The sequence below is a fragment of the Phocoena sinus genome, chromosome 3, assembly GCF_008692025.1.
Source record: "Phocoena sinus isolate mPhoSin1 chromosome 3, mPhoSin1.pri, whole genome shotgun sequence".
Classification (NCBI taxonomy): Eukaryota; Metazoa; Chordata; class Mammalia; order Artiodactyla; family Phocoenidae; genus Phocoena; species Phocoena sinus.
The window spans coordinates 46429571-46454568 of record NC_045765.1 but is presented as its reverse complement, the minus strand read 5'-3'; the positions used below and the strand labels follow the sequence as shown (position 1 = coordinate 46454568).

The 24998-nt window shown below is 48.4% G+C and overlaps 1 protein-coding gene across 5 annotated transcripts in view; it reads left to right on the top strand.

Moving 5' to 3' along the window:
* AFAP1L1 (actin filament associated protein 1 like 1) overlaps positions 1–24998 on the top strand; it is a 71398-nt gene that overhangs the window by 25189 nt on the left and 21211 nt on the right. For 3 of the 5 annotated variants that reach the window (XM_032625373.1, XM_032625376.1, XM_032625375.1), the window contains exons 2-15: positions 541–669; positions 1701–1784; positions 2587–2684; positions 3338–3446; positions 7384–7482; positions 8159–8370; positions 10279–10458; positions 12397–12489; positions 15579–15684; positions 15929–16081; positions 17198–17409; positions 19048–19193; positions 19863–19935; positions 21508–21619. In XM_032625373.1, the coding sequence (XP_032481264.1) occupies positions 541–669; positions 1701–1784; positions 2587–2684; positions 3338–3446; positions 7384–7482; positions 8159–8370; positions 10279–10458; positions 12397–12489; positions 15579–15684; positions 15929–16081; positions 17198–17409; positions 19048–19193; positions 19863–19935; positions 21508–21619 (1806 nt within the window). The remainder of the gene's footprint in view (positions 1–540; positions 670–1700; positions 1785–2586; positions 2685–3337; positions 3447–7383; positions 7483–8158; positions 8371–10278; positions 10459–12396; positions 12490–15578; positions 15685–15928; positions 16082–17197; positions 17410–19047; positions 19194–19862; positions 19936–21507; positions 21620–24998) is intronic. The other 2 variants (XM_032625374.1, XM_032625377.1) reach the window with 2 other exon arrangements.

The following is a 24998-nucleotide window of genomic DNA, read 5'->3' as shown; positions in this document are numbered from 1 at the left end:
AAAGAAGAGCAACAAGAGTTTTTGGCCAGGGGTGGGAAGGGTTAATGTTTAGTTTGGCTCCTGTCAAGCCACCGGAAACAGAAGGTTCCAGAGATTGAAGGGTATGGACTGATGGGACAGGAAGGCTTCCTTCCTGCCTTGTGTCCTGGACAGCCAGGGCTCCTGCCTGGGACCTGCACTGACCCTTGAGCTGCAGTGAGGAAGGACCCCTAGGCCTGCAAAGCAGAGGGCAGGCTGGGACAAAGAGAGGGCTAAGTGCCTCCGCTCAGGCTACCTGGGAAGTTCAGTCCTCAGGCCAAGCCCAGAATGAGGTCTGAGGCAGAGTGGGGAGGCCGGAAAAACGTCACAGTTAACTGAGCAGAGCTCTCCCCAGGGAGGCTGGTGGCCAGCGCTGGGACAGCTGTGTGAGGGCCTCTGAGGTCTCCCTGTTGCCCTGGGCCCCGTCCTCTGGCCCCTGCTTCCCTGGGTCCTGGAGGGTGGGGGCGGGCCCAGATCCTGGACATAGAGCCGTGACCATGCTCCATGGGCCTTCCTCCTCAGTGCTGGAGCAGCTGCTCCCCGAGCTCACAGGGCTGCTCAGCCTCCTGGACCATGAGTACCTCAGCGACACCACCCTGGAGAAGAAGATGGCTGTGGCCTCCATCCTGCAGAGCCTGCAGCCCCTCCCAGGTCAGCCGTCAGCACTCCGCACAGAGCTCCTCCAGAGCCCTCAGTAACTCCCCACGGCCTGCTGGCAGGAGGAAGCCCAAACTGCACAGCATGGCATTCACCTCTCCTCATGGTTCAGCCAGCGTCCCCATCCACTCCAGCCCTTCTCCACCACAGCCCTGACTGTGCTCTTTGTCCTCCTCCATCCCCAGCCCTCTACAAACTCACACAACACACATGCCACGCACACTCGTGTACACACTGCTACCACACTCACACACACAAAACATGCTCTCATGTAGACCTCACATAGTAACAAACACACATCGCACACAACACACCCCACACGCTCTCTCACATGCAACACACTCACATACTCATCACATACACATCACACACTCCTACACTCAGACGCACACTCACACACTCCCTCATTTTTATAAGCTGCATACCTGCCCCCCATCTCTACTCATGCCTCTCCCTCTATTCCCCACAGCCTCTCTGCCTCACTGTGTGCTCAGCAGCAAAGCCTCCTCATCTGCTCCAGCCTTTTCCCCAACCTCAAGTGAGCCCAGGAAATGATATGTGTACATCAAGAGCTCAGGAAACTCTAATGAGCTGTATCGTGTCCCGCAGGGTTGAAGGGGTCTGAGTGACATGGGGGGAAGTCACCACTGGGTGACACTGAGCCTCACTTCCCAGCGACAAAAGGGGTCAATGTCATCGGCCGCCCTCACAGGACTGTTGGAGGATGAAAGGGGCAGCAGTTTGCCGACTGTCCCCAAAGCAGCCCCTCTACTCTGTTCTCTATACTGGGCTCTGGGCATCCTTTCACTTGGAGAAGGAGATCCTCAATAACAATGTAAAAAGGGAAACAAAGTTTGAAAGCAGGGAAATGATTTAGGCTATGCACATGCTTCGTAACCTGAGTGCTGTGTCCTGTGTGGGATAGAAGTCCAAGTGGGCAGGGTGAGCTGGCCGTCCTCAGCATCAGCAGTGGTCCCGGGCCCCCTCCCTCCTCACTGAGGGCCTGCTCTCCTCCTTCCTCACAGCCAAAGAAGTCTCCTACCTGTATGTGAACACAGCGGACCTCCATTCCGGGCCCAGCTTTGTGGAGTCCCTCTTTGAAGAATTTGGTAAGCAGCCCTCTCCCGACCTCCGCTGGAAGCCATCCTTTCCCCCACGTGCGTGTCCACTGCCCCAGTCTCTGGAACAGTCCCCGGATTGGGCGGGAAAATACCTGCATCTGGGCCTGGCTCTAACATTACAACACTGAGTCACTTTGGGAAAGTCCCTTTGCCTTTCTGGGCCCTGCCAGGTCTGAAAATCTAGACAAATCCGTACAGTTATGGGAAATCATCCCTGAGATTTGAGGAAAGGTAGGGATGAATGCGCAGTCCAAAGAAGGCTGGCACATAGGGCGTCGTCTCATCTGCTGCTGACATCCATCTTAGTAGCTACCTGGTCTGTGAGTTGAGTGGTCCCACAGCTCAGCAGTAAATGGAGCTGTGAGGACTAGCAGAGGCGCCAAGGGTGTGGGAGCAGCTGAGCAGTGCTGCGTGCAGGGTGTGTGTGATCCCGGATCTATCCTGAGGGAAGACAGCACTGTTCAACACAGGGAGAAAGCTATGGGTCAGATGAGAGGACTTACAGACTGACAGACTTTGGGAAAACACTATGCTTTCATTACATAACCCTTGAAAGTTTCCAAAGCACTGTACCAAACAGTATTATCCCATTTGATCCTCTCGATAACACTGGGAGCTAGACAAGGCAGGGATCATTGTGACCACTTTACAGATAAGAGGGATGAAGTCGCTTGACCAGGGTCACTAATGGAGGAGGTGGTGGAGCTTCCTGACCCCAAATCTAGCCCTCTTCTCACTCTGCCATGTTCATCCTCCACTTTCTCTGTCCCAATGGCCTGACCCTTCATAGACTGTGACCTGAGCGACCTTCGAAACATGACAGAGGACGATGGGGAGTCCTGCAAAGAAGCCACCCCTGAGCCAGCCAAGAGCCCACCTCTGAGACACGTGAGTTCTTACACTCTCAGGCCCTCTGTTCCTCTGGAGGAGGTAAGGGAAGCTCTCCCTGCTAATGCTGGGGACCCTCCTGGGGGTCTCTCTCTTCAGTGTGGTGGTCAAGGGCAGAAAAAGCACTGTGAGAACATTTCAATGACTCATGACATGCTCACTGTGCCCGTGCCAAGCAGGGATAATGCGGTAAACTGACCTGTCCCTTCAGGCCCAAAGGACGTCCCCACCCCAACCTCCGATTTCAGTACCACAGGAAGAGTAATGGGGAAAGCTCTGGGTCACAAGATGGGTGGCCTCTGCCCTCCTCCCTTGTGCTGTGTGGCATATCACTTCCTGTCTCTGAGCCTGAGTTTTCCAGCTACAAAAATGAAGGTCTGGATCATATCTAGGGTTCCTACCCTTTGGTGCCATGGAATTAGGACAAGGGGCCCAAATCACATCAAACATTGTCTGTCAACTGCATAATTCACTATCATCATCACCATAAATGGTACCAATTGTTGACCACTCATTACGTCCTTTCATATTCAGAGACTGCATCCTGCCTTCTAGGAGCTCACTGTCCCCCAGCCTCTACCCTGTCACTCTGCCTGCTCCCCTCTGCTCTCCTGGCCTTCTGGGTTTCACACACCTCCTTTGTCCTCCTTCAGGCAGCCGACTTGCCTCCACCGCTCCCCAAAAGGCCTCCACCTGAGGAATACTATGAGGAGGCCCTTCCCCTGGGGCCTGGCAAGTCCCCCGAGTATATCAGCTCCCACAGTAAGTTCTTGTCACTGAGGGCTGGGGCGTGCGGAGGAGAAGGCTCATCTCCTGAAGCTCCTGTGTGTTCTGCTGGGGCTGCAGCTCCAAGCCTGGCACCATTCAGCCATGCCCCACCTACTGAGGAGGAGCTACCAGAGCACCTGGCTTCTCCAGTGACAGCCTGGGTGGGCCGGTAGGCATGGCCTGGGGGTTAGGGGCTTGGGTTCTAGTCCCAGTTCTGTGTGACCTTGGACAACCCCCTTCCCCTCTCTGGGTCTCTATTCTCCTACCCTTAAAATAAGAAAGAGGGGCTAGATACACACATATAAATGCACTAGGATGGAAGTCCACAGACGAGTGCTACTGGCTTGAGTATAGGGACTTAACATTACATACAAGAAACTCTATTATGGTTTTTGGATGACGCAGCATGTGTAGTTGAACCTAGAAGATGTTTGTGTGTTGTTATTCCTATCATTCAGCAGCACAGTGGAATATTCTCCAACCACCAAAAAATACATAAGATAGGTCTGTCTGTGCTGATCAGAAATGAATCCCAAGATATATATTGGAAAAAAATCAAAGAGAATACTGCATATAACAAGATCACATTTGTTTTTAAATAGGGTACTCACACGCACATGCATTTAACAGTTTTTCTAGGATATGTGAGAAACTCTTAACAGTATTTTCCTATAGGAAATGAATCTGGTGAAAGGGTGGGTGAAAGGGAAATCTGGGTGAAAGGGAACGTATTTTCCACTTCATACTCTTCTGTACTGATTGTGCTTTTCACCATGTTGTGGTAAATACACATAACATAAAATTGACCACTCCAACCATTTTAGAGTGTCCAGTCAGTGGCATTTAGTGCATTCACAGTGCTGTGCAGCCATCACCACTATCTAGTTCCCAAACATTTTCATCACTCCAGAAGGAAACCCCATACCCAATAAGCAGTCACTTTCTGTTCCTCTCTCAGCCAATCTGTTTTCTGTCTCTATGGATTTGCCTAATCTGAATATTTCATTTAAATAGAATCACACAATATGTGGCCTTTTATGTCTGGATTATTTTATTTAGCATAGTGTTTTCAAGGTTCATCCATGTCATTGCATGTATCAGTACTTCCTTTTTATGGACAAATAATATTCCATAGTATGGATATACCACATTTTGTTTATCATCTGTCAGCTGATGGACATTTGGGTGTTTCCACCTTTAGGCTATTATGGTATATTATTTTTATGATTAATAAACTAGTTCGAACAAAACTACTGAAATGGTGGGGTTGGACCAGGTGATCAATGCCCCTCCTTCAGCCTTGATAGTCTTGGGTCTATGTCACTGCCAGCAGCTGTTTATGTGAAGCAGGTGACTTAATTTTATCCACTTGAGGACGGGGAAGAAAGAGGGGATGAAGTGCTGCTGGGCCCTGAATCCCAGGACCAGCCCCTCAGCTGAGTGAGGCTCCTCCCAGTCCCCAGAGAGCTCAGATGGGGCAGAGAAGCTGCCTCCTGGAGCAGCAGGGATCCTGGGGCAGGAGGGTAGGGAGTGCCTCAGGAAAGGCCAGGGACCTTATCCAGGGAGAGGGCACCAAGCCCGACAGGAAATATCCTTCCTCTCGCACAGGGTCCAGCCTACCAGGTGTCCAAGTGCTATGACCCTGGTGCTCCCTCCCTCTTCCCCCTCGCACCTCCTCCTTCCCCACCCCCACCTCTGGCCTGAGCACCCCCAGGCCACCTCACAGGGATGTCACCAGCATCTGAGACCTCAGAATGCCTCCTGGGAAAAGCAAGCTCTGAGCCTCACTTGGGAGATACAATTGGGTGTCCCAGTCACTGGGAATTTGAGTGCTGCCGTCCTCAAGAAACAGATGGACAGCATGGGCTGAGAGCCCAGAGCAGCGGTCTGAGGAACAGGTGGTGTGAGAGCAAGTTGGTCTGAAAGGAGGAAGGCTTCCTGGAGGAGAGGATGTGCACCTGTCCCCCGAGCTGGCAACCTCAGTTCGGATCCAGGTTCTATCACTAGCAAAATGTGTGGCCTCAGTTTCTTCATCTGTGAAGTGGGTCTGATACCCACCTCCCTGCATTGTGGGAATCAAAAGAGATGATAAATATAATGATATCTAGTATTTGCCTAGGATGTTCTGTGTGCCAGGCATTGTGCTGAGAGTTCATACGTGTCACATCACTAATCCAAGGTCAGAACTGTTCATGTCGATTTATAGGTAAAGAATCTGAAACGCAGAGAAACTGTTTTCTTTCCAAGGTCACTCAGTAAATGATGGAGATAGATTTGAACTCAGATCTCATTAACCCCAAAGCACATGCCCTTAATCCACTGAGCTTCAAAGTATGCTCCAGAGACCATCTGTATGAAAATAATCTTGTTTTTAAAAAGTCTGATTCCTTGGAGTTCCATATATTTTCTCTTTTTACATATGTTTAGAACTATGCTATTAAATAGTTTTTTTCCTTAGTGCAGATTCCTCAGCTCAGCCCACATCAGTGAATCCGAATCTCTGGGGATACAGTCCAGGGATCTGCATTTTAAAAAGACCCCCAGTGAATGTAAATTGGTGCAGCCACTATGGAAAAAATATGGAGGTTCCTCAAAAAACTAAAAATAGAGTTACCATATGATCTAGCAATCCCACTCTTCGGCATATATCTGGAGAAAACTCTGATGCGAAAAGATAACATGTACCCCCAATGTTCATAGCAGTACTATTTACAATAGCCAAGACATGGAAGCAACCTAAACGTCCATCAACGGATGAATGGGTAATGAAGATGTGAGATAGAGAGATAGATAGATAGATAGATCTGTATATATACACACAATGAAATATTAGCCATAAAAAGAATGAAATAATGCCATTTGCAGCAACGTGGATGGACCTAGAGATTATCATACTAAGTGAAGTCAGAGAAAGACAAATACCATATGATTTCACTTATATGTGGAATCTAAAATATGATACAAATGAACTTATTCACAAAACAGATACAGACTCAGACATAGAAAACAAACCTATGGTTACCAAAGGGGAAAGGTTGGGGGGGGATAAATTAGGAGTTTGGGATTAACAGATACAAGCTACTATATACAAAATAGACAACCAGCAAGGCCCTACTGTATAGCATAGGGAACTATAATCAATATCTTGTAATAAACTATAATGGAAAAGAAAAATAAATAAATAAAAAGACCCCCGGTAATTGTGATACAGAATACAATTTGGGATAACCTCACTCCTATACTGCACTGATTCCCATGAATGGGAAAGTGAAAGTTCAGCATCAGCAGCTGTTGTGTTATTGTATGTATTCACCATTTTATGTGTTATTATTATCTCCTCTAGCCCAGTTCCTCCTCTGTAGTCACAGAAATTTAGAAGGAGAGGAGGGGGTGGATGTATTAAGAAGTGAGCGGAGGGGCTGAAGTGGAAGAAGATGAGACAAAGGCAGAATAGAAAGGGGGTCTGGGCCCAGGTGCTGGGACACCACTCCCTGCAGTACAGGGACCAGAACTGTGACTGAGACACACACCCACACACACCAATGCTCTGGGGTCAGAGGAGAGGGGCTGACCACTCTCTGCCTGGGAAGGTCAAAGGAAAGATCTTCGAGCTGGGTCTTAGAGGGTGAGGAATGCTCTAGCAGTTGCTAAGAGGGCACAGAGAATAGCATGAACATAAGCCTGGAAGTGTGACAGGGCCCAGCAAGGCAGTTCTTGGTGACAGGAGCACAGGGGGCAGGTGTGGAGCTAGAGCAGATGAGATGCAGAGATGAGGCTCCACACCCTGGCCGGGGAGTGACGACAAGAAGCTCTACTCCCTCTTCCCTCCCTCTTCCCTGAGGAGGGCATGGTGTCCACAATCTTCCCCAGCCCTGGTGCCTGGAGTCTGCCTGCATTTCTCCAAGTACTGCTCTTTCTGCCAACCCCACAGACGACTGCAGCCCAGCCCACTCGATTGTGGACAGCTACTACGAGGATGCAGACAGCAGCTACCCCGCAACCAGGATGAATGGGGAGCTGAAGAACTCTTGTAAGTACCAGGTGGATGTTCAGTCCAATTCCGTCCTCATGAAGAGCAGGCCTTGATCTGACCTTGGCATGCCCGTGCCTACCACCCCGTCACCTCCCTGGGGCCGCCACGGAGGCCTCAAAGCCCTTGTTCTCAGAGACCCTGGGAATCAGTGGGAAGACTGCTGGCATGGGAGTCAGGAGCCCCAGACCAAGCCCTTGCCCTGACTCTTGGTGACTGACCTTAGGTGAGTGATTTATTCTCTCTGAGCCTCCAGATTCCTCTGTATAAAATGGGGACTTGCTGGGTGCCATGAAAATGACCTGAGACTGGATGCAAAGATGATGGGTAAAGACAAAAGCTGATGTTTGCTGAGCCCTCACTGAGTGCCAGACACTCGGCTAAACACTCTGTATTTGTTGCTGTTCACAATAGCCCAGTGAGGTAGGTATTATTCATTATTATTGATGAGGAAACTGAAGCTCTGAGAGATGAAGTCACTGAGATCACAAAGCAAGTAGTAAATCTGTAAGACACAGCGCCCATGCGGGGGCTTAGTCATTACCAACATCACACCTCACACCTACCCCTTCACAGCCCCGGGGCCCCAGAGCAGGGATGCCTGCAGAGGGGTAAGAAGGTGCCCCCCCCACCCGGTGACGGCACAGGGACGGGTCCTTTCCCGTGGCTCCTGCAGACAATGACTCTGACGCCATGAGCAGCTCCTACGAGTCCTATGATGAGGAGGAGGAGGAAGGGAAAGGGCCGCAGCCCACACACCACTGGCCTTCAGAGGAGGCCTCCATGCACCTGGTGAGGGACTGCAGGATATGTGCCTTCCTGCTGCGGAAAAAGCGCTTCGGGCAGTGGGCCAAGCAGCTGACCGTCATCAAGGAGGACCAGCTCCTGGTGAGTGGCCACAGACGAGTGCCTCTCGGCCTCACGTGGACTTGCATGTGCCTGCGTGTGTGTCTGTGTATCTGTGTGCATTCAGGCATGTCTGCCTCGGTTCCTCTAGGTTTGCTTTGCGCACAGAGGCTCAAAGTCCGGTGCTTCTGAGATCAGGGCTCTCCCGCCCGAGAAGAATTAAAAAACAAAACAAAACCTGAAGACCTGATAAAGACTTTATCAAGTTTTGTTTTGCCAGACATGAATTTTTTATCACTTTAAAACAATGTTTATCATTTTTCATTATGCAAGTAAATGTATTTATTTATAAAGCCAGAAGAAAATAAAATGAAAAATGATTTTTTAAAAAGAACCCACCTAACCCTGTTGACCAAGAGCTAACCACAGTTAGATTTTGATGTATAAACTTCCACCCTCATTTCCATACATCTGTCTTTTCTAAAACTGAGCCCATGTAATACTTGTTATTATATAACTTGCTTTTTTAAACTTTTTTTTTAATTCACCATCTCTCATCAGTAGCATTTCATAAAAGAAATGTACCTTTACTTCCAAAGTATAAAGATGGACATAATTTCAGGTAAAAAAAAAATGAGATAGGTTGTTTACCTATTGGCAAGCCTTACCGAACATACATACATTTGAAACATGACCTTTTCTCACGCTGCAGCAGTGAAAAGCTCATCCCAGGCCAGAACCAGGCCAAGAATCATGACTTACTTCTTTCCACACCTTATGCCTTCTATCTTTTTCTTGACTTAGTGTACTGCCTAGGACCTCCAGTACAATGTAAATAGAAGTGGTGAGAGCAGGCATTCTTGTCTCAGTCCAGATCTCGAAGGAAAGTTCAATAATTCACCATCAAAGCTGATGTTTGCCATGGGTTTTTTGTAGGTGTTCCTTATTATCACATTAAGCAAGTTCTCCTCTAAGAGTCTGCTAAGAGTTTATGTTACAAATGGGTGCAGAATTTTTTTTTTTTTTTTTTCGGTATGTGGGCTTCTCACTGTTGTGGCCTCTCCCGTTGCGGAGCACAGGCTCCGGATGCGCAGGCTCAGCGACCATGGCTCACGGGCCTAGCTGCTCCGCAGCATGTGGGATATTCCCGGACCGGGGCATGAACCCATGTCCCCTGCATCGGCAGGCGGCTCTCAACCACTGCGCCACCAGGGAAGCCCGGGTGCAGAATTTTATCAAATATTTTTTCTGCTTCTATTAGGATATATGATTTTTCTCCTTTTTTCTGTTAATATGATGAATTATACAGTTAGTTTTTGAATGATAACCCACTCTTGCACTCCTAGAATAAACCCCACTTGGTCTCTATGCAATACATTTTTATGTGTGTCTGGATTCTATATGCTAATATTTTTAGTTTTTACAACTATGTTACGAGAGAGATTAGCCTATGATTTCCTTTTTTGTAATGTCATTGTCAGGTGCTGGTATCAAGGTAATGTTAGCCTCATAATAAGAATTGGGAAGTGAGAATCATTATTGATAAACTATTGACTTCCCAAGCCCAACCCTCCATCTCTGCTAGAATTCTCTCCCCCACATTTCTGTCATGTAGCCCATTAATAGCAGGGAGCTGGCTTCCTCCCAAGACAGCCTGTTTCTTCTCTGGTTCTTTAGACTAAAACGGTCTTCCTAGTATTGTGCTAAAATCTGCCTCTTCCTAAATAGGTAGTTGTGACCCCTGGGACCACTCAGTGGCCCTTGAGATCTGGAGATTGCCCAAAGATGCCCCTCCCAGGCTTCTCCTCTCTGTGGTGAACAGCCCCTGTCTTCATGCAGTGCCCACAGCTGGACTGGGTGGGGAGGTCTCTGTGGGGTAGGTTGAGTTTCCCTGTCTCCTCCCTCTACTCTCCGCTCCAGGAGGCCCTAACCCCTTCTATTCCTGTCCAGTGTTACAAAAGCTCCAAGGACCGGCAGCCACATCTGAGGCTAGCGCTGGATATCTGCAACGTCATCTACGTGCCCAAGGACAGCCGGCACAAGAGGCACGAGCTGCGCTTCTCCCAGGGGGCTACCGAAGTCCTGGTGCTGGCACTGCAGAGCCGGGAGCAGGCCGAGGAGTGGCTGAAGGTACAGGGGGGCTGTGCCTTTGCCTACCCCCACTCCCTCCTTCCTTCCTCTCTTCCCCGGACCCAGCCCTCAATGGAGTGGGCCCCTGTCACTGGAAGAACAGGCCTTGCTCGGGGGAGAGGGGGTCAGTGCCCTTCACATAAAGCTAGGGCTTTATGTGGAAATGGGCTTCGGACATCTCCAGGAGACAGACCTCAGGCTGGAGACCTGTGTTCCTTCTAGTTATTTGAATCCCCTTTCTAACACGCCTACTGTGGGTCTATCCTACCTGCAACGTACATCTCCAGGAATGAGGAGCTTAATACCTAAAAAGGAAGTTGATTTTATCATTAGACAAGCTAATCCTTTTTCTTCTTTTAATAGAGGAGAAATTCTTTCTTACCTTAGGTGAAACGTGCATACTTATCACATCCACCTATGACCCAGCCTCTGCATCTTGCAGCTACACGACAATTTGAGTTACCATGTACTGAGCACTTATTTTGTGCCATGCATTGTGCTAAGAGCTTTACACACATGACTTCATTTACTATTCACAGTGGGACTAATATTGTTCCCATTTTACAGATGAGGAGACTGAGGCACAAAGAGCTTCTGTGACTCGCCCAAGGTCAACCACCAAGTGGTTCGGGCAAGGATTAGAAGCAAATAAGGAAACCTACTCCAAAGGTGACAGGCAGGGTGGCATACTGATGACAAGGGAGGACTTGGGTGCCACACAGACTTGAGTTCAAGTCCCAGACCTAAGTGGCATTTACTGGCTGTGTGATCTTCTGCAAAGGACTTTGCTTCTCTGTGCCTCAGTTTCTTCCTCTATAAAATGGTTCTTGTAAGGATTCTAGAGAGTACTTGATATAGGGCCTGCCAGGCAGTAAGTCCTGAGTAACTGCCAGTGACTACTCTGCAGTGATGGTGAAGCCCTCACCCCCAGGCCCTTACAGCAGCTCTCCCCTCCTCTGATCTTCCTGCTGGAACAAAGAAACCAAACCCCTCCTTCCCTCCCTCCCCATCCTCCCTTCCTTCCTGTGATAACCAGCTCTCCCACTGGGATGTTTACTGTTTCTCATTACTGCCTTTGTCTCAGGAGGGGAAGGAAGAGAGAGAACCTGCATGCTGGGGTGGGGGTGGGGGAGAGTGCTCTGTCCTCAAGGGGCTGGTTGGGTCAGAAGAAGCCCTAGACCTAGAGTTAAGAGGCCTGCCTTGGCACGCCAGTTAGCCCAGAGGATAGGGCAGGCAGCCATGGCTTCGCCTCTCAGAGCCTCATCATCCTAATCTGTAATTTGGGGATCAAGGTGCCCCTGCCCCACAAGGCTGCTGTGGGGATACAATGGGATAATCCACGCAAAGCCACCTGACAGATGAGCAGCAAGTGGTCCGTTATTGTTTCATGGTCTGGATGCTTGTGCTGCATGGCCTCAGGTGAATGCCTTGGAGTCTTAGTTTCCACATCTTTGAAATGGAGAGAATAACCCTGGCTGCCCTGCAGGTTGTTGTAAAGTTCCAACATGTCACAGAAGCGAGTCCTCATGCCTGTGCAGGGCATCCTGGTTCACATGGCCCTTCACACCCGTCATCTCACTGGTCCTCACACACCTAAGGACGTAATAAGCAGAGGACCACTAATATCCCCATGTTACAGATGGGGAAACTAAGGCCCAGAGCGGGGAAATGGCTTTCCCAAGGCCACGCAACTAATTAGTAATGGCACCAGGTCTAAAAGCCAAGCCTCTGGGCCCAATTCAAGGGACAGACAAAGAAGAAAGCCTGTTCAGATCCTGATGTGCCCCACAAATGGGGCAGGAGGCCACATCAACCCATCTCTTCCACCCAGTGATCCCAGCTGCTCTGCCTGATGGCCCTGACCAACAGACTCCATTCTTGCTTTTGCCTCCACAGAGTCCCTGCCCACCTGCTCACAGATGTGTGTCCTCTCCACAGGTCATCCGAGAGGTCAGCAAGTCCGTTGGGGGTGCTGAGGGGGCAGATGTGCCCAGATCCCCAGTCCTCCTGTGCAAGGTGGACCTGGACAAGGTACCTCTGTCTTCTCAAGGTTCCCTCTGGGCCAGGCATTCCGCACGGGCTCTGCCCCAGGGGACTCACAGGCTGGTGGTAAAGCCAGGCATTGACAGTAGGCATTCAATAAATGTCTACTGAATTCATGAATGAATGAATGCCCGTGTCCAAGGTGCAGTACAAGCCTGAGGAGGGAGTGACTACCCTGCCAGGACAGGAAGAGGTCACGTTGGAACTGAGCCATGCAAACTAAATTGAAATTAGTCAGAGAAGGAGTGTGCCCCACTGGCACATAAGTGAAACGGTTGTTTCATAGTCTGTCAGGCCAATGGCAAACATATGCTAATGCCTATGCTTCACCAGGTGCTGTGGGTGATCAAGGGACTCCACCCCAAATCCTAAGGGGAGAGTTAAGACTCCCATACAGGGCTTCCCTGGTGGCACAGTGGTTGAGAGTCCGCCTGCCGATGCAGGGGACACGGGTTCATGCCCCGGTCCGGGAAGATCCCACATGCCGCGGAGCGGCTGGGCCCGTGAGCCATGGCCGCTGAGCCTGCGCGTCCGGAGCCTGTGCTCCGCAACGGGAGAGGCCACAACAGTGAGAGGCCCGCGTACCGCAAAAAAAAAAAAAAAAAAGACTCCCATACATGGGTCTCACATTACATAATAAAGGCTAGCATTATAGAAAATATGACTGTGTGGCCAGGACTGTCCTAAATGCTTTACGTGCATTACCTAATTTAATTTCTACAGCAACTCTGATAAACTACATTTTCAGAAGAGGAAGCCAAGGCACAGAGAGGTTTGCCCAAAGTCACATATAGTTAATAAGGAACAGAGCTAATTGATTTACACACCGCCAGCCTGCCTCTCAAGGGGAGCTTCCTGAGCTCCACTGGACGAGTAGTTAGTATCTGCCGTGCATTGGGTACTGTGCTAGGCACTGGGTGCAGTCCTAACAGTAACAGACACACCCCCTGCCCTCCCAGCAAGGGGTTCAGACATGAATCCAATCACATAGACTTAGAAATGCCAAGCTGTGTAAGCGCCAGGGAGGAAAAGTACCAGGTACCCTGGGAGCACATGACAGGGGCTGATCTTGTCTCAGGGTCAAGAAAGGCTTTCCTGAGGGAGCACAATTCAGAGAAGGGTGAAAAATTAGTGAGGAGGGGGAGGGAAAAGGCATTCCAAGCAGGGAGAACAGGCCCTGGAGCAGGAAGAAGCATGGACGGAAAGAGGCCAGTGTGGATGGGTTCGGAGAGAAGGGGAACGTGTCAACTCTATTCGACTGTCCTGGAAAGCCGTAGTGAGGGGACAGGGGCTCATGCTGGCTGGAGGGGCAAGAGGGGTTAGGGAGGTTGGGCACCTATGTTGAGCCTTAAAGAATGGGCAAGACTCTGCCCCACTGGGGCAGAGGTGGACCAAGGGACAGAGGCTGCAAGGGAAGGGAGCAGCAGAAGCAAAGGTGGGGTCAGCAGAGTCATTAGGAGAGGAAGGGTGGAGGGCTCACTCGGCCTTTGCCATTAGTGGAGGCTGAAGGAAAGCAGTGTTGAGGACGTGCGTGTGTGTGTATGAGTGTGAAAGAGTGTGTGTGTGTGAAAGAGTGTGTGTGTGAGTCTGAAAGAGAGTGTGTGTGTACACACACCTGCAGCTGCAGGCGGTGGTGCATTTCAGAGGGTGGGTAGAGGGGAGGAAGAGGCAAGCCTGTAGAGATGGGCTCTCCTGTGGCTGAGTGTACAGGGGGAGGGTAGCTAAAATGTTTAGCGTGGTATTGTTGGAGAAGAGTGGGAGTGAGGACGTGGTATAGGTGGCTCTGTCTCTCCATGGACTCCTGTGATTGAGGTGTCATCATTAAGTCAATTCCAAAGTGCTCACAGTGTTTCTTTGTATTTGCTTTCTATCTTGATGAAAAACTTACCATCTGTACACCATCACAGAATAGAACCACAACTTCTGTCTCACAATTTACAGGGGTGATACTTTATACTTGACAGTTCTAACCAATTTCTGACAGTTGCCATTTTTCCAGCCTTTGGAAATTGGGGGGAGTACATGGCCTCTCTTATCTCCCCCTGCTTTCTAGTACTATGCTTACAGCAAAGCATCCCTGAGCCTGGTCTGGGGTATCCTAGGCAGGAAAGGTTTAGGGGCGTCAGAGCTCTGTAAGTCCACCTTTTTAAGTGGATGGGTGTCGTTTTAGTCTTGTCCTGAGTCTGGCTGGCATAATTTAGCTTCTTAAAGTGAGATGGCCGCATACCACACAGGTGTTAGAAATGATACAGTCTGTTGGCCTCACAGTTTCACTTGGGCCCGTTCCCTGGCACCTCACAGCAGCCCACTGAAAGGGTTGTAATTCAAGTGAGAAGCCTTGGGGAGATGAAAGGATTTTCCCACATTCCCACAGCTAAGTAGAGACTTCATTTCTTCCAAGGTCCATCTGACTACTCTGCACCACTCCCTAATAGGAATGAATGAATGACTGGTCCAGAGTTGGCATAATGAGTATAAATTAATGTTGGCTGACAATGAAGTTGTTACCATGCTGTGTATGTGCGTCTTTACCATCCTCTCATCCAAGCTAGAATTGTAATGGACTCCTTGCTCATCACCACTCACATTTACTGGTCACCAAGTCCTGTCATAACTATTTTGAAAATGCCAACTCATGTCTTTTTCTCCATCCTCACTGTTGCTTGGTTCATCCCCCTATCAAGTCTCAGCTTGCCCAGGATGACACTCTAAGTGCCTCTTTTGCTTTCAGTCTTGCCCTCCTCTTATCCACCCCCATGATGCCGCTGGGGGCAGCTTCCAAAACCAACTCCATTAGTGTCCCACTTAAATACCTTCTCAGCTCCCCATCTACCAAATGTAGTCCAAACTCCAAGGACATTAATCTCACTCCGTTATATTGAATTCCTCACTCCCCAAATAGACTGTGAGTAACTGGAAGACACAACCATCCTAAGTCATCGTTGTCCTCCTCGTACCAGTATGGTATCAAGCACATGACAGTTGCTGACAAATATTTGTTAGCTAATCCTCATGTACAGGGGTCAGGGGGAGACTGAACCAATAAAGGAGAACTTTCTAAGTGTGCCCTCTGATAGGGGGCTGTCTGTGTCCCTCCCCAGAGGCTGTCCCAAGAGAAGCAGACCTCGGATTCCGACAGCATGGGCCTGAGCGACAACTGTTCCACCCTTGGCCGCGAACACGGTAGGAGCCTCTGGGGGCTCAGGCGGGAAAATGCTAGAGCTGGGAGAGGCCTGCCACAAGCACACAGTGCAGAGCAGGTCCTGACCACTCTGGAGACCTAGGTGATGTGACCTGGCCTATCCATACCTGGAGCTGTAGGCCAAGCCCTCTGTGCAGGCTGAAAGGTTGGGGGGAAGGGCTAGGGGCGGGTGGATCTGGGACTTGGGGCTCCCTCCCTTCCCCTAACCCACCTCCACGGCAACAGGCAAAGGGAAGAAGAGCAGCCTGTCAGAGCTGAAGGGTTCAATGAGCAGGGTTGCGGGCCGCAGGATCACCCGTATCATCAGCTTCTCTAAGAAGAAGGCACTGGCCGATGACCTGCAGACATCCTCTACCGAGGAGGAGGTTCCATGCTGTGGTGGGTACCGGGCATGGGGAGGTGAATTCAGACCCTGTTGATGAGGGCTCCTGGGGCCAAGCCAGGAGACCCTCCAGGCCTAACCTACCTCACTCCCAAGGCAGAGGACAGAATCCTCCTACTGGGAGGCTAAACCCCACTCCATCAATAATCCATGCCCTCCCATCACTTCTCCTCCATGAAGCCCTGACGCCTAACAGAAGGAAAAGCCAACTGACTCTATTTCTATTCTCCCTGTGACCTTAGTGTCAATCACTGCCCACCTCTGGGCCTCAGCTTCCTCTACTATGACAAGAGGAGAGTATCTTACTTCCCAGTACATATTATGCCAGGTGTTTAAGTTACGGCCCAGTCTTACAAGGATATTTCTTGCTTAAAAATTTTTAAGTACTTTTCATTAGAAATGCATTCAGTGTGAGTTAAAAGGAGTTTGGAAGGAAAAAAACATATTGTCTATCTAAATGCAGTTTTCCATGTACTGGAATCCAATAGAAAATCGTGTATTTTAGATAAACAGTAATATTCCGCTAACCTGGAAAGAATATTATAAAAGCACATGGCTGTAAAGAAATATTTTGTAAGTGGATCAGGACATGTTATGGTAAAAAATAAGTTAAAATCTAAAACGTTGAGGGAATTCTAAACTCGTCAGCCATCAGCCTGTCCCTTACAAGTTTTATAATTCTTTATCTTGGCTAGATGTTTTTGTTCCCACATGCTGCCACCAGATGTCAGCATCACCCATTATTTTCTGTCTTCAGTAAGAGTTTTGACATTTTAGGAGGAAAGGCAAGAGGAAGAGTTGTGTCTTTTATTCACTCTGTATGGTAGTTCTGTCCTTTTCATCAAGCTTGGTATAGTCTAAAGGCTGTGCGTGTATGTACAAATATGATTATCAGTCCCCATTTCATAGATAACAAACTGAAACTCAGAGACAGAAGAGGATGCCTGAGGTCACAGGCCACGAGTGAGCTGATCCGGGACCCAGAAGGCCTTCTTTCCAGCTAGAGGACAAGGGTTATCCAAGTGCTCTGTCCCCGGGGTGTAGACCCACGCACCCTGACTTGTATCCCCCAGGGCTGTTAGGAGGTCACACCACTGGTCTCCCCCTCCCAGGTTACCTGAATGTGCTGGTGAACCATGGCTGGAAGGAACGCTGGTGCCGCCTAAAGTGCAACACCTTGTATTTCCATAAGGACCGCACGGACCTGCGGACCCACGTGAATGCTATCACCCTCCACGGTTGTGAGGTGGCCCCAAGCTTTGGGCCCAGACACCCATTTGCCTTCAGGATCCTGCGCAACCGGCAGGAGGTCGCCATCTTGGAGGTGAGAGGAGAAAATTCAGGTGGGCCTTGGTGGTAGGAGGTGACAGGAGCTCTGGCCTGGACTTTGGCTTTTGTCCACAGTACCTTGCTACTGACATTATAGGGACTAAAGAAGAGGGAAAGTAAGCCAACTGTTGCCAAGTAACCAACAGAGTTGCTGGTTAAACGATAGAACACCCACTTAAATTTGAATTTCAGATAAACAACAAATAATTCTTTTTAATAGAAGTACATCCCATATTTGGGACATACCTATACTAAAAAATGATTCACTGTTTATCTGAATCTCGAATTTAACAGAGAATTCTGCATTTTTATTTGTTAAATCTGGCAACCCTAGACCCAAGGTTTGTTTATTCTGCCTTAGAAATATAATCCCAAACCTGAAAGGCATTTAGTCTGATCTAACTCCAATCTGATTCTGGAATCCTCTCTAAAATTTACTTCCCACCAGTGACTGTTCACCTCAGATAAACCACTGCCCTTCAAAGTAGCTTGCTCCTCCCACCAAGCAACTAAATTTTTACGAAGATTTTCTCCATATTGAGTTGCAATCCTAAGTTCTGTGAAGGCAGTGACCACACCTGTTCTGCATACTTTGTTTTTCCAGAACCCACCACGATGTCCAGCGCATACTAAGGGCTCAATTAAGATCTGTTGAACAAATGGCTGAATGACAATGCGATTTCATTTCACCCATTCATTTTTCATACCTACCCACCGGCACCAGCCCTCCTCTCGGGGGTCACCCAGAATATGCTGACTCTCTTTTTACATGTCAATCCTTCAGCTATTTAGAATTTAAAATATTAACTGGGAGGAAAACTTAAACAACTACCCCCTCACATTACAGATAAGAAAACTGAGGCCAGGGTAGGCATGTGCCTCATCCAAAGCTCCACAGAGGATCAATGGCCTCTAATCTTTTCCTAGAACTAAGACCCAGACTCTTGATCTTGTTTCCTTTGCCCAGTACCCACTGCCTGTGTCAGTTCTTAAATTTCAGGAAATATTGACTCTGTAAGTCACTTTTACTTTTGATAGTTTGAGATGGGTCTCTTATTTCTCTTCAGTTAAACAAAGAGCTTTCTGGCAAAAAGTGTGCTTTTTAAATTCAAGTTCAGTATTTGTGTGCTAACTTGATTTTATAATGATGCTCTTTAAATAAGAACATAAGTATATGTTTAGTTGACCAGCAACTTCTTGGAGATTTTCCTGTATACAGTACTATATATAATTGGCATTTATAATACAAGAAAAAAATCTGATTGGGTTATGTAATAGCCTCCTCATTTAATAAAAAGCAAATATTAAAAAAAAATTCAGAGAACACCTGAATTTTGTTTTCATATCCAAATGGTCAGAAAGGCTCTGAGGATAGTGAGTGAGGTTATGTGTCTTAGAGAGGTAGTCAGGGAGGGCTTCTCTGAGGAGGTAGCCTTAGAGCAAAGACCTGAATAGAGGGAAGGTGGGAGCCACTTGGGTTTCTGGATGTGTGTTCTAGTCTTGCTCCTCTTGGATCCCTAAGTATTGGGTACATAACAGATACTATATGAATATGGGTTTGGCTGAAGTGAGCAGGTAGCCAGAGGCTCTGATGGTGCCAAAGTGAACCCAGCTTGTGCCTCCTCTCCCTCAGGCAAGCTGCTCCGAAGACATGGGCCGCTGGCTCGGGCTGCTGCTGGTGGAGATGGGCTCCAAAGTCACTCCCGAAGCGCTGCATTATGACTACGTGGACGTGGAGACCTTAACCAGCATCGTCAGTGCAGGGCGCAACTCCTTCCTGTGAGGGCCGGCACCCCATGGCCCACAGCCACCCACAACCTTGCCTATCTCAGCTCCCTCTCAGAGGCGGAGTCCAGCTTTGGGAATGGGAGGGGAGGGAGGAAGGGCTGAGAAAGTCTGCTTCCTTGGGAAGTCAGAGTGGGTGCCTTCCTCTTCTAGCAGGCAGGAGTGAGCTGCTTAAAGGAGGTAGCCCAGGGTCAGGGGACACTGTAGACGGAATGAGCCAGAAAGGAGAAGCTTTTTTGTACAGTGGCCTGTGCTCTGCTCTCATGCCATGGAAACTTAGTGTCCCCATACCCTTGAGCTTCTGGGCGGGCACAGGGCTGGTGTGCAGAGTTTGGCATTAAAAGTACCATATTCAAGTCACGGCTCTATCACGACCAACAGCTTGGGCTGGTTGCTTGCCAGCCTGGATCCTCTGTTTTCTCGCTTATAAAATGGAGGTGATGAATCACCTGCTTCCTGAGTTGTTATGAGAATCCCATGGGTCCCTGCCTATAAAGCTCTTAACACATCAATGTCCTAGTGCCGCCTGGCATGGTTGCTATCACTAACTTTCTGACCTCCATTAAAAGGTGCTGCCAGAATCAAATGAGAGAATGGACAGGAAAGCACTGTAAGCTGCGTGTCACTGTCACCATCATCATCATCGTCCCTTGTATCTTCTAGATATGCAAGATCCTGCCAGGATCAGTGGCCTGAGCCCCGAGTCTATGATGATGTTCCTTATGAAAAGATGCAGGTACGGTCCATTGGAACTTCGGGGAACATGGCAAAAGCCACTTATTAGCTCTCCCTCACTACTCCTTCTTTCCTTTGCCTCAGAGAGATCATTTTCATTTAACCAGCAGCTAGAAGGCGGGGGAGAGGGGACCTTCTTACGACAGACCATGGCTCAGGGGAAAGAATCTCTGGAAAAGGAGATTGAGCAGTGCAGTGGAAAGATCCCCTGACCAGGAAGAAGAAAGCGCTCTGCATCTATAAAGCACTGCTCCAGTCTGAGCAAGGTGTTGGACTGTCCACCCCCGTTTACTGCTCTGTGAATTGACCGATTCGGTAGTGTCTCAGGGGGATGATAACTGGGTGGCTGGCCCCAGAGGCCTTTACCTGGTGGCAACCACAGTCTAGGCTTCAGCTCCCAGGACACTCTCCTGTCTTGCTCACTAAACCAAGGAGATGCCAGCTTATTAATTTACAGTGAGGCCCCTGTAGCCATCACTTGACCCATACTGCTCCGCAGCATGCCCTGTGGCTTCTCCTGCCACGGGAGAGCCAGAGGATGACATGATGACATTCTGATCAGACAGTGGTTGGTGGGTCAGGCCTCACAGCTAGAGGAGAGAGAGAGGGAATCAAGCTGCCAAGGAAAGCAGATGTGTTTGCGGGCCAGGACCCCTGCCTTGGACAGTGCTGGATGACACTGAGCTCTCACCTCTAGGACTCCCTTTGCTACTAGAAACTTCTCCAGCCATCCTTCTGTCTATATGGTCTTTCTTCAGACTCATATGAACCAGTAGATGCAGCTTGAGACTGTTCTCAGCTGCAGAGTTTAGTAGCAAGACAGCTTAGTGCTTAAGGACATGAACCTTGCACTCAGGGCTGAGTCCAAGTTACCTTGGGCTTCATTTATCTGGTCCTCACTTCCTGGCTCCACATAAATATGGTAAAAGCTACCTGACAGGACTATTGCAAAAACTAAATGAAATGCTTTATGGAAAAAACTTAGCACAGTACCTGGACATTGGAAGGTCTTATACAGAGGAGTAAATAGTACTGTTGTTATCAACAGCAGTATTGTATGACATTATTATCATATTCCACTCATGGTTTCCTGAGCTTTGACAAAATTTTGAGTGTTCTCACGACTCTTCATGCAAAAACGTATAGCCAGTCTATTAAGTTATGTCACTTCTACCATTGGCTGATCTCATCTATGAATTTTTTTTTAACTTAAGGCTTTATATTAGCAATTTGGAAAACTTGAAGGATACGTCCAAATGATGTGAGGACAAAAATATCTATGATAAATCAAATATCATCACCCACGGTCTTTTGAGACTTCCTAATTTTCCTCTCAGCAGAAATTCCAGTTTAGGGTTGCCTTCTGCTGCCCCCCACAGGAAGGTATGAGGATCAAGTAATACACTGCTAGTGCAAGTGGTTTATAAACTGTTGAGGGCTGCACACATCTAAAAATGTAAGGCCAAGATCTCAGAGGTCATGCAGTACTCAGCCACTGAGCGCGCACCAGAAAGCACCTACACTGAGGATTCTGAGCCCACCCACACTTTACCTTCTTCCATCTCTCACCCAGGACGAGGAGCCTGAGCGTCCCTCTGGAGCCCAGATCAAGCGCCATGCCTCCACCTGCAGTGAGAAGTCCCATCGGGCAGACCCACAGGTCAAAGTCAAGCGCCACGCCTCCAGTGAGTTCTGTGTGCAAGGGAAGAAGGAAGGGAAATAGTCCGGGACAGGGGCGGGGTTGGGGGGTTGTCTCAAAATCAGATCCTTGCTGGGGTCACGCGGGTAAATAAGTGAAGAGAGGTATAAGAAAATACTCTAAGAAAAATAACAGCACAAGCAGAGTGATAAAGGGCAGCTAGCAGGTGGCCTCAGAGGGGAAACAACAGGGAATGGGTTGGGGGAGACTGAAGGAAACTGCAGTGCTCAGACCCCAGCTCTAGGGGCAGCTACTACTTAGCTCCAGCCAAGGCCCCCATGCAGCAATGCCAGCCCAGATTTGCCAATTATTCAAAAGAGACCAGAAATCTACTTATTTTTTAATATAAGCAACTATTGAAAACTTTTAACACTACATAAAGCCATATATATATGGCTTACGTCTGTGTCCCAGCCCAAGCTCTGCCTAGCACCCCATAGGAGCTTGCTGAATTGCCTGATCGCCACACTGCACAATAAATAATGACTAACTATGCCAGACAACTCTATGTAAGTTCTCTTTGATTCCCAACATTAATCTCTACTCCTGTATGATTTATCTTTATGAGCAAGCCAGCTTCCTGTAGGACAGCATGTCCTGAGTCTTTTATTTGTTGTTTTTCCTTTCTTCTCTCGTACTTGAACAAAGTCAAGTTCTAGTCTTTGCTTTTTGAAGATTTATTTTTTAAAATACTTTTCTTTATGATAGCTCCATTTCATTAGCGTAGATAATCTCTTCTGGGAGTCAGGAGACCTATATTCCATTCCTCACTTGGTCACTAAATTACTGTGTAACTTTGGAAAAGTCCCCTCCCCTCTCCAGAGAGATTCCCCTGTGAGCAATTAGAGGTTTGTTGTGTAGCATTCCTTATACTGTATGATCAGAAACACTAGAAATACAGGGCCTTATGAAATGCCCATTCCAAGATGGGAAACTAAATTGAAATAAGCATGTAAGATTGAAGAAATCATAAAACATAAAAAAAAACCCAAAAGCAAAGATAACAAAAAACAGACTCTTTCTTCAAATTAAATCTTACATTGAAGCCCAGTTTATAAGAGAGAGAGAAAAGTGGAGCTGCTTTGCCTGGAGTCTGGAGGCCCACTTGGCCTCCCCTTTGCCCCACATGGTAGCCTGTTACCCATCACTATGAAATCATAGGGCTCCTTGCAGACAGTTGGAAACTATGGATCTAGTCCAAAAATGTCTTTCAGATGAAGGAACTGAAGAACATAAGAGAAGGGTCTTACCCAAGATCATGTATTAACTACCTACTGCTACATAACAAATTACCCAAAATTTCATAGCTCAAAACCTAAGTGTGTGTTATGTCAGTGTTCTGTGGGTCAGGAATCCCGGGGCAGCTTAGTTAGGTAGTTCTGGATTGGGGTCTCTTGTGAGGTCACAGTCAAGACGTCAGCTGGTCATTTGAAGTCATCTGAAGGCTTGACACGCTGGAGGATCTGCTCCCAAGATGGTTGATTTGTATGCCTGGCAAGTTTGGGCTGGCTTTTGGAAGGAGGCCTCAGTTGCTTGCCAGGAGGAACCCACCATTGGGCTGCTTGTCCTCATGACAAGACAGCTGGCTTCCCCCAGAGCAAGTGACCCAGGAAGGAGGTACAGGGCAGAAGCTGCAATGTTTTTGTGAACTAGCTTTTGTGATAATTTCTGCCATATCCTAATGGTTACACAGGTCAGCCTATCTAGTGTGGGAAGGGACTGCAAAAGGCCACAAATATGAGAAAACAAAAATCATGGGAACTGAGGGCATTACTGAGAAAAATGGTGCCATGAGAAGCTCCACAGACCCTTTCCCCAGAAAACAACGAAAACTGGTAAAGATTGCTAAATCAGGGCTTTCCTGGTGATGCAGTGGTTAAGAATCTGCCTGCCAATGCAGGGAACACTGGTTCAAGCCCTGGTCTGGGAAGATCCCACATGCCACGGAGCAACTAAGCCCGTGCACCACAGCTACTGAGCCTGCACTCTAGAGCCCGTGAGCCACAACTACTGAGCCCACGTGCCACAACTACTGAAGCCCACATGCCTAGAGCCCGTGCTCTGCAACAAGAGAAGCCACCAAAATATGAAGCCCACGCACTGCAAGGAAGAGTAGCCCCCGCTCGCCGCAACTAGAGAAAGCCCGCGTGCAGCAACGAAGACCCAACACTGCCATAAATAAATAAATTAATTAATTTTTAAAAAAAGATTGCTAAATCAATCATCTGAAGTCTCTAGAAATTGCCTAAGGGCATATGACAAATGAAGATTTATTCTAGAAAATTTACTAAATCTCAGTAAAAACAGTGAGAGTTTGTGGCATCTGAGCCACCACCTTCTCCTTTACCCTTTTCCCAGCTCAGTGTAACAAAATCTGCAGATGTGGACAAGAAAACGAGGTTCTCTCTCCTCTAGCTCCCAGTCAAGAGCTGCAGTATCTCCCCAATAAGAGCAGGTAATGAGCATTTCTCATCACCCCTAGCTATGTGCTACAGACACTAGATCCCAAGTGAGTGCAGCCCAGAAGTAGGGTGCTCCCTTTCTCTACCCAGACCCCACTCATAGAGCAGAGGCTCTACTGCAGGTTGGGCAGGCCAAAGATGTGGGGGCCCTGACTGCCCTCACCCCAGCTCACTCATAATGCAGGGGTTCCACACTAGGAGAGGAAAGCTAAGAAGACCAGAGGTTACAGTCCCTACCCAGCACCCTGCTCACAAAACAGAGATGTCACTCTAAGAGAAGCAGGCCACTGTTCCCACCCCTAGATTCAGAAGAGTGACTCAGAGATTTTGCCCAAGGTGAAAGGCAGGTCATAAAAACAGTAAATTCCAAAGCTCCCCTTCAAAAGAACTGACTTCAGTGGAAACAGAGTGTGGAGCAAATGATGATACAGAGCATTGTCAAAAACAATAAAGCAGGGACTTCCCTGGTGGTCCAGTGGTAAAGAATCCTCCTTCCAATGCAGGGGATGCGGGTTCGATCCCTGGTCGGTGAACTAAGTTTCCACATGCTGCAGGGCAACTAAGCCCGTGCACCACAATTATTGAGCTCGCATGCCTCAACAAGAGAGCCCACATGCCGCAAACTACAGAGCCCACGCGCTCTGGAGCCCTCGCGCCATAACTAGAGAGAGAAAACCCGCACACCACAACTAGAGAGAAGCCCGAGCACCACAACAAAGAGACCGCTCACTGTAACAAAAAGATCCCACATGCCTCAACGAAGACCCCATGTGCTGCAACTAAGACCTGATGCAGCAAAAAAAAAAAAAAAAAAAGGAAAATAAATAAATTAAATAAATATTTTTTAAAAAATAGAGCAATCAGCTGAAAATTAGTGGAGCCTAACAGCTGGGTGTGATCCCT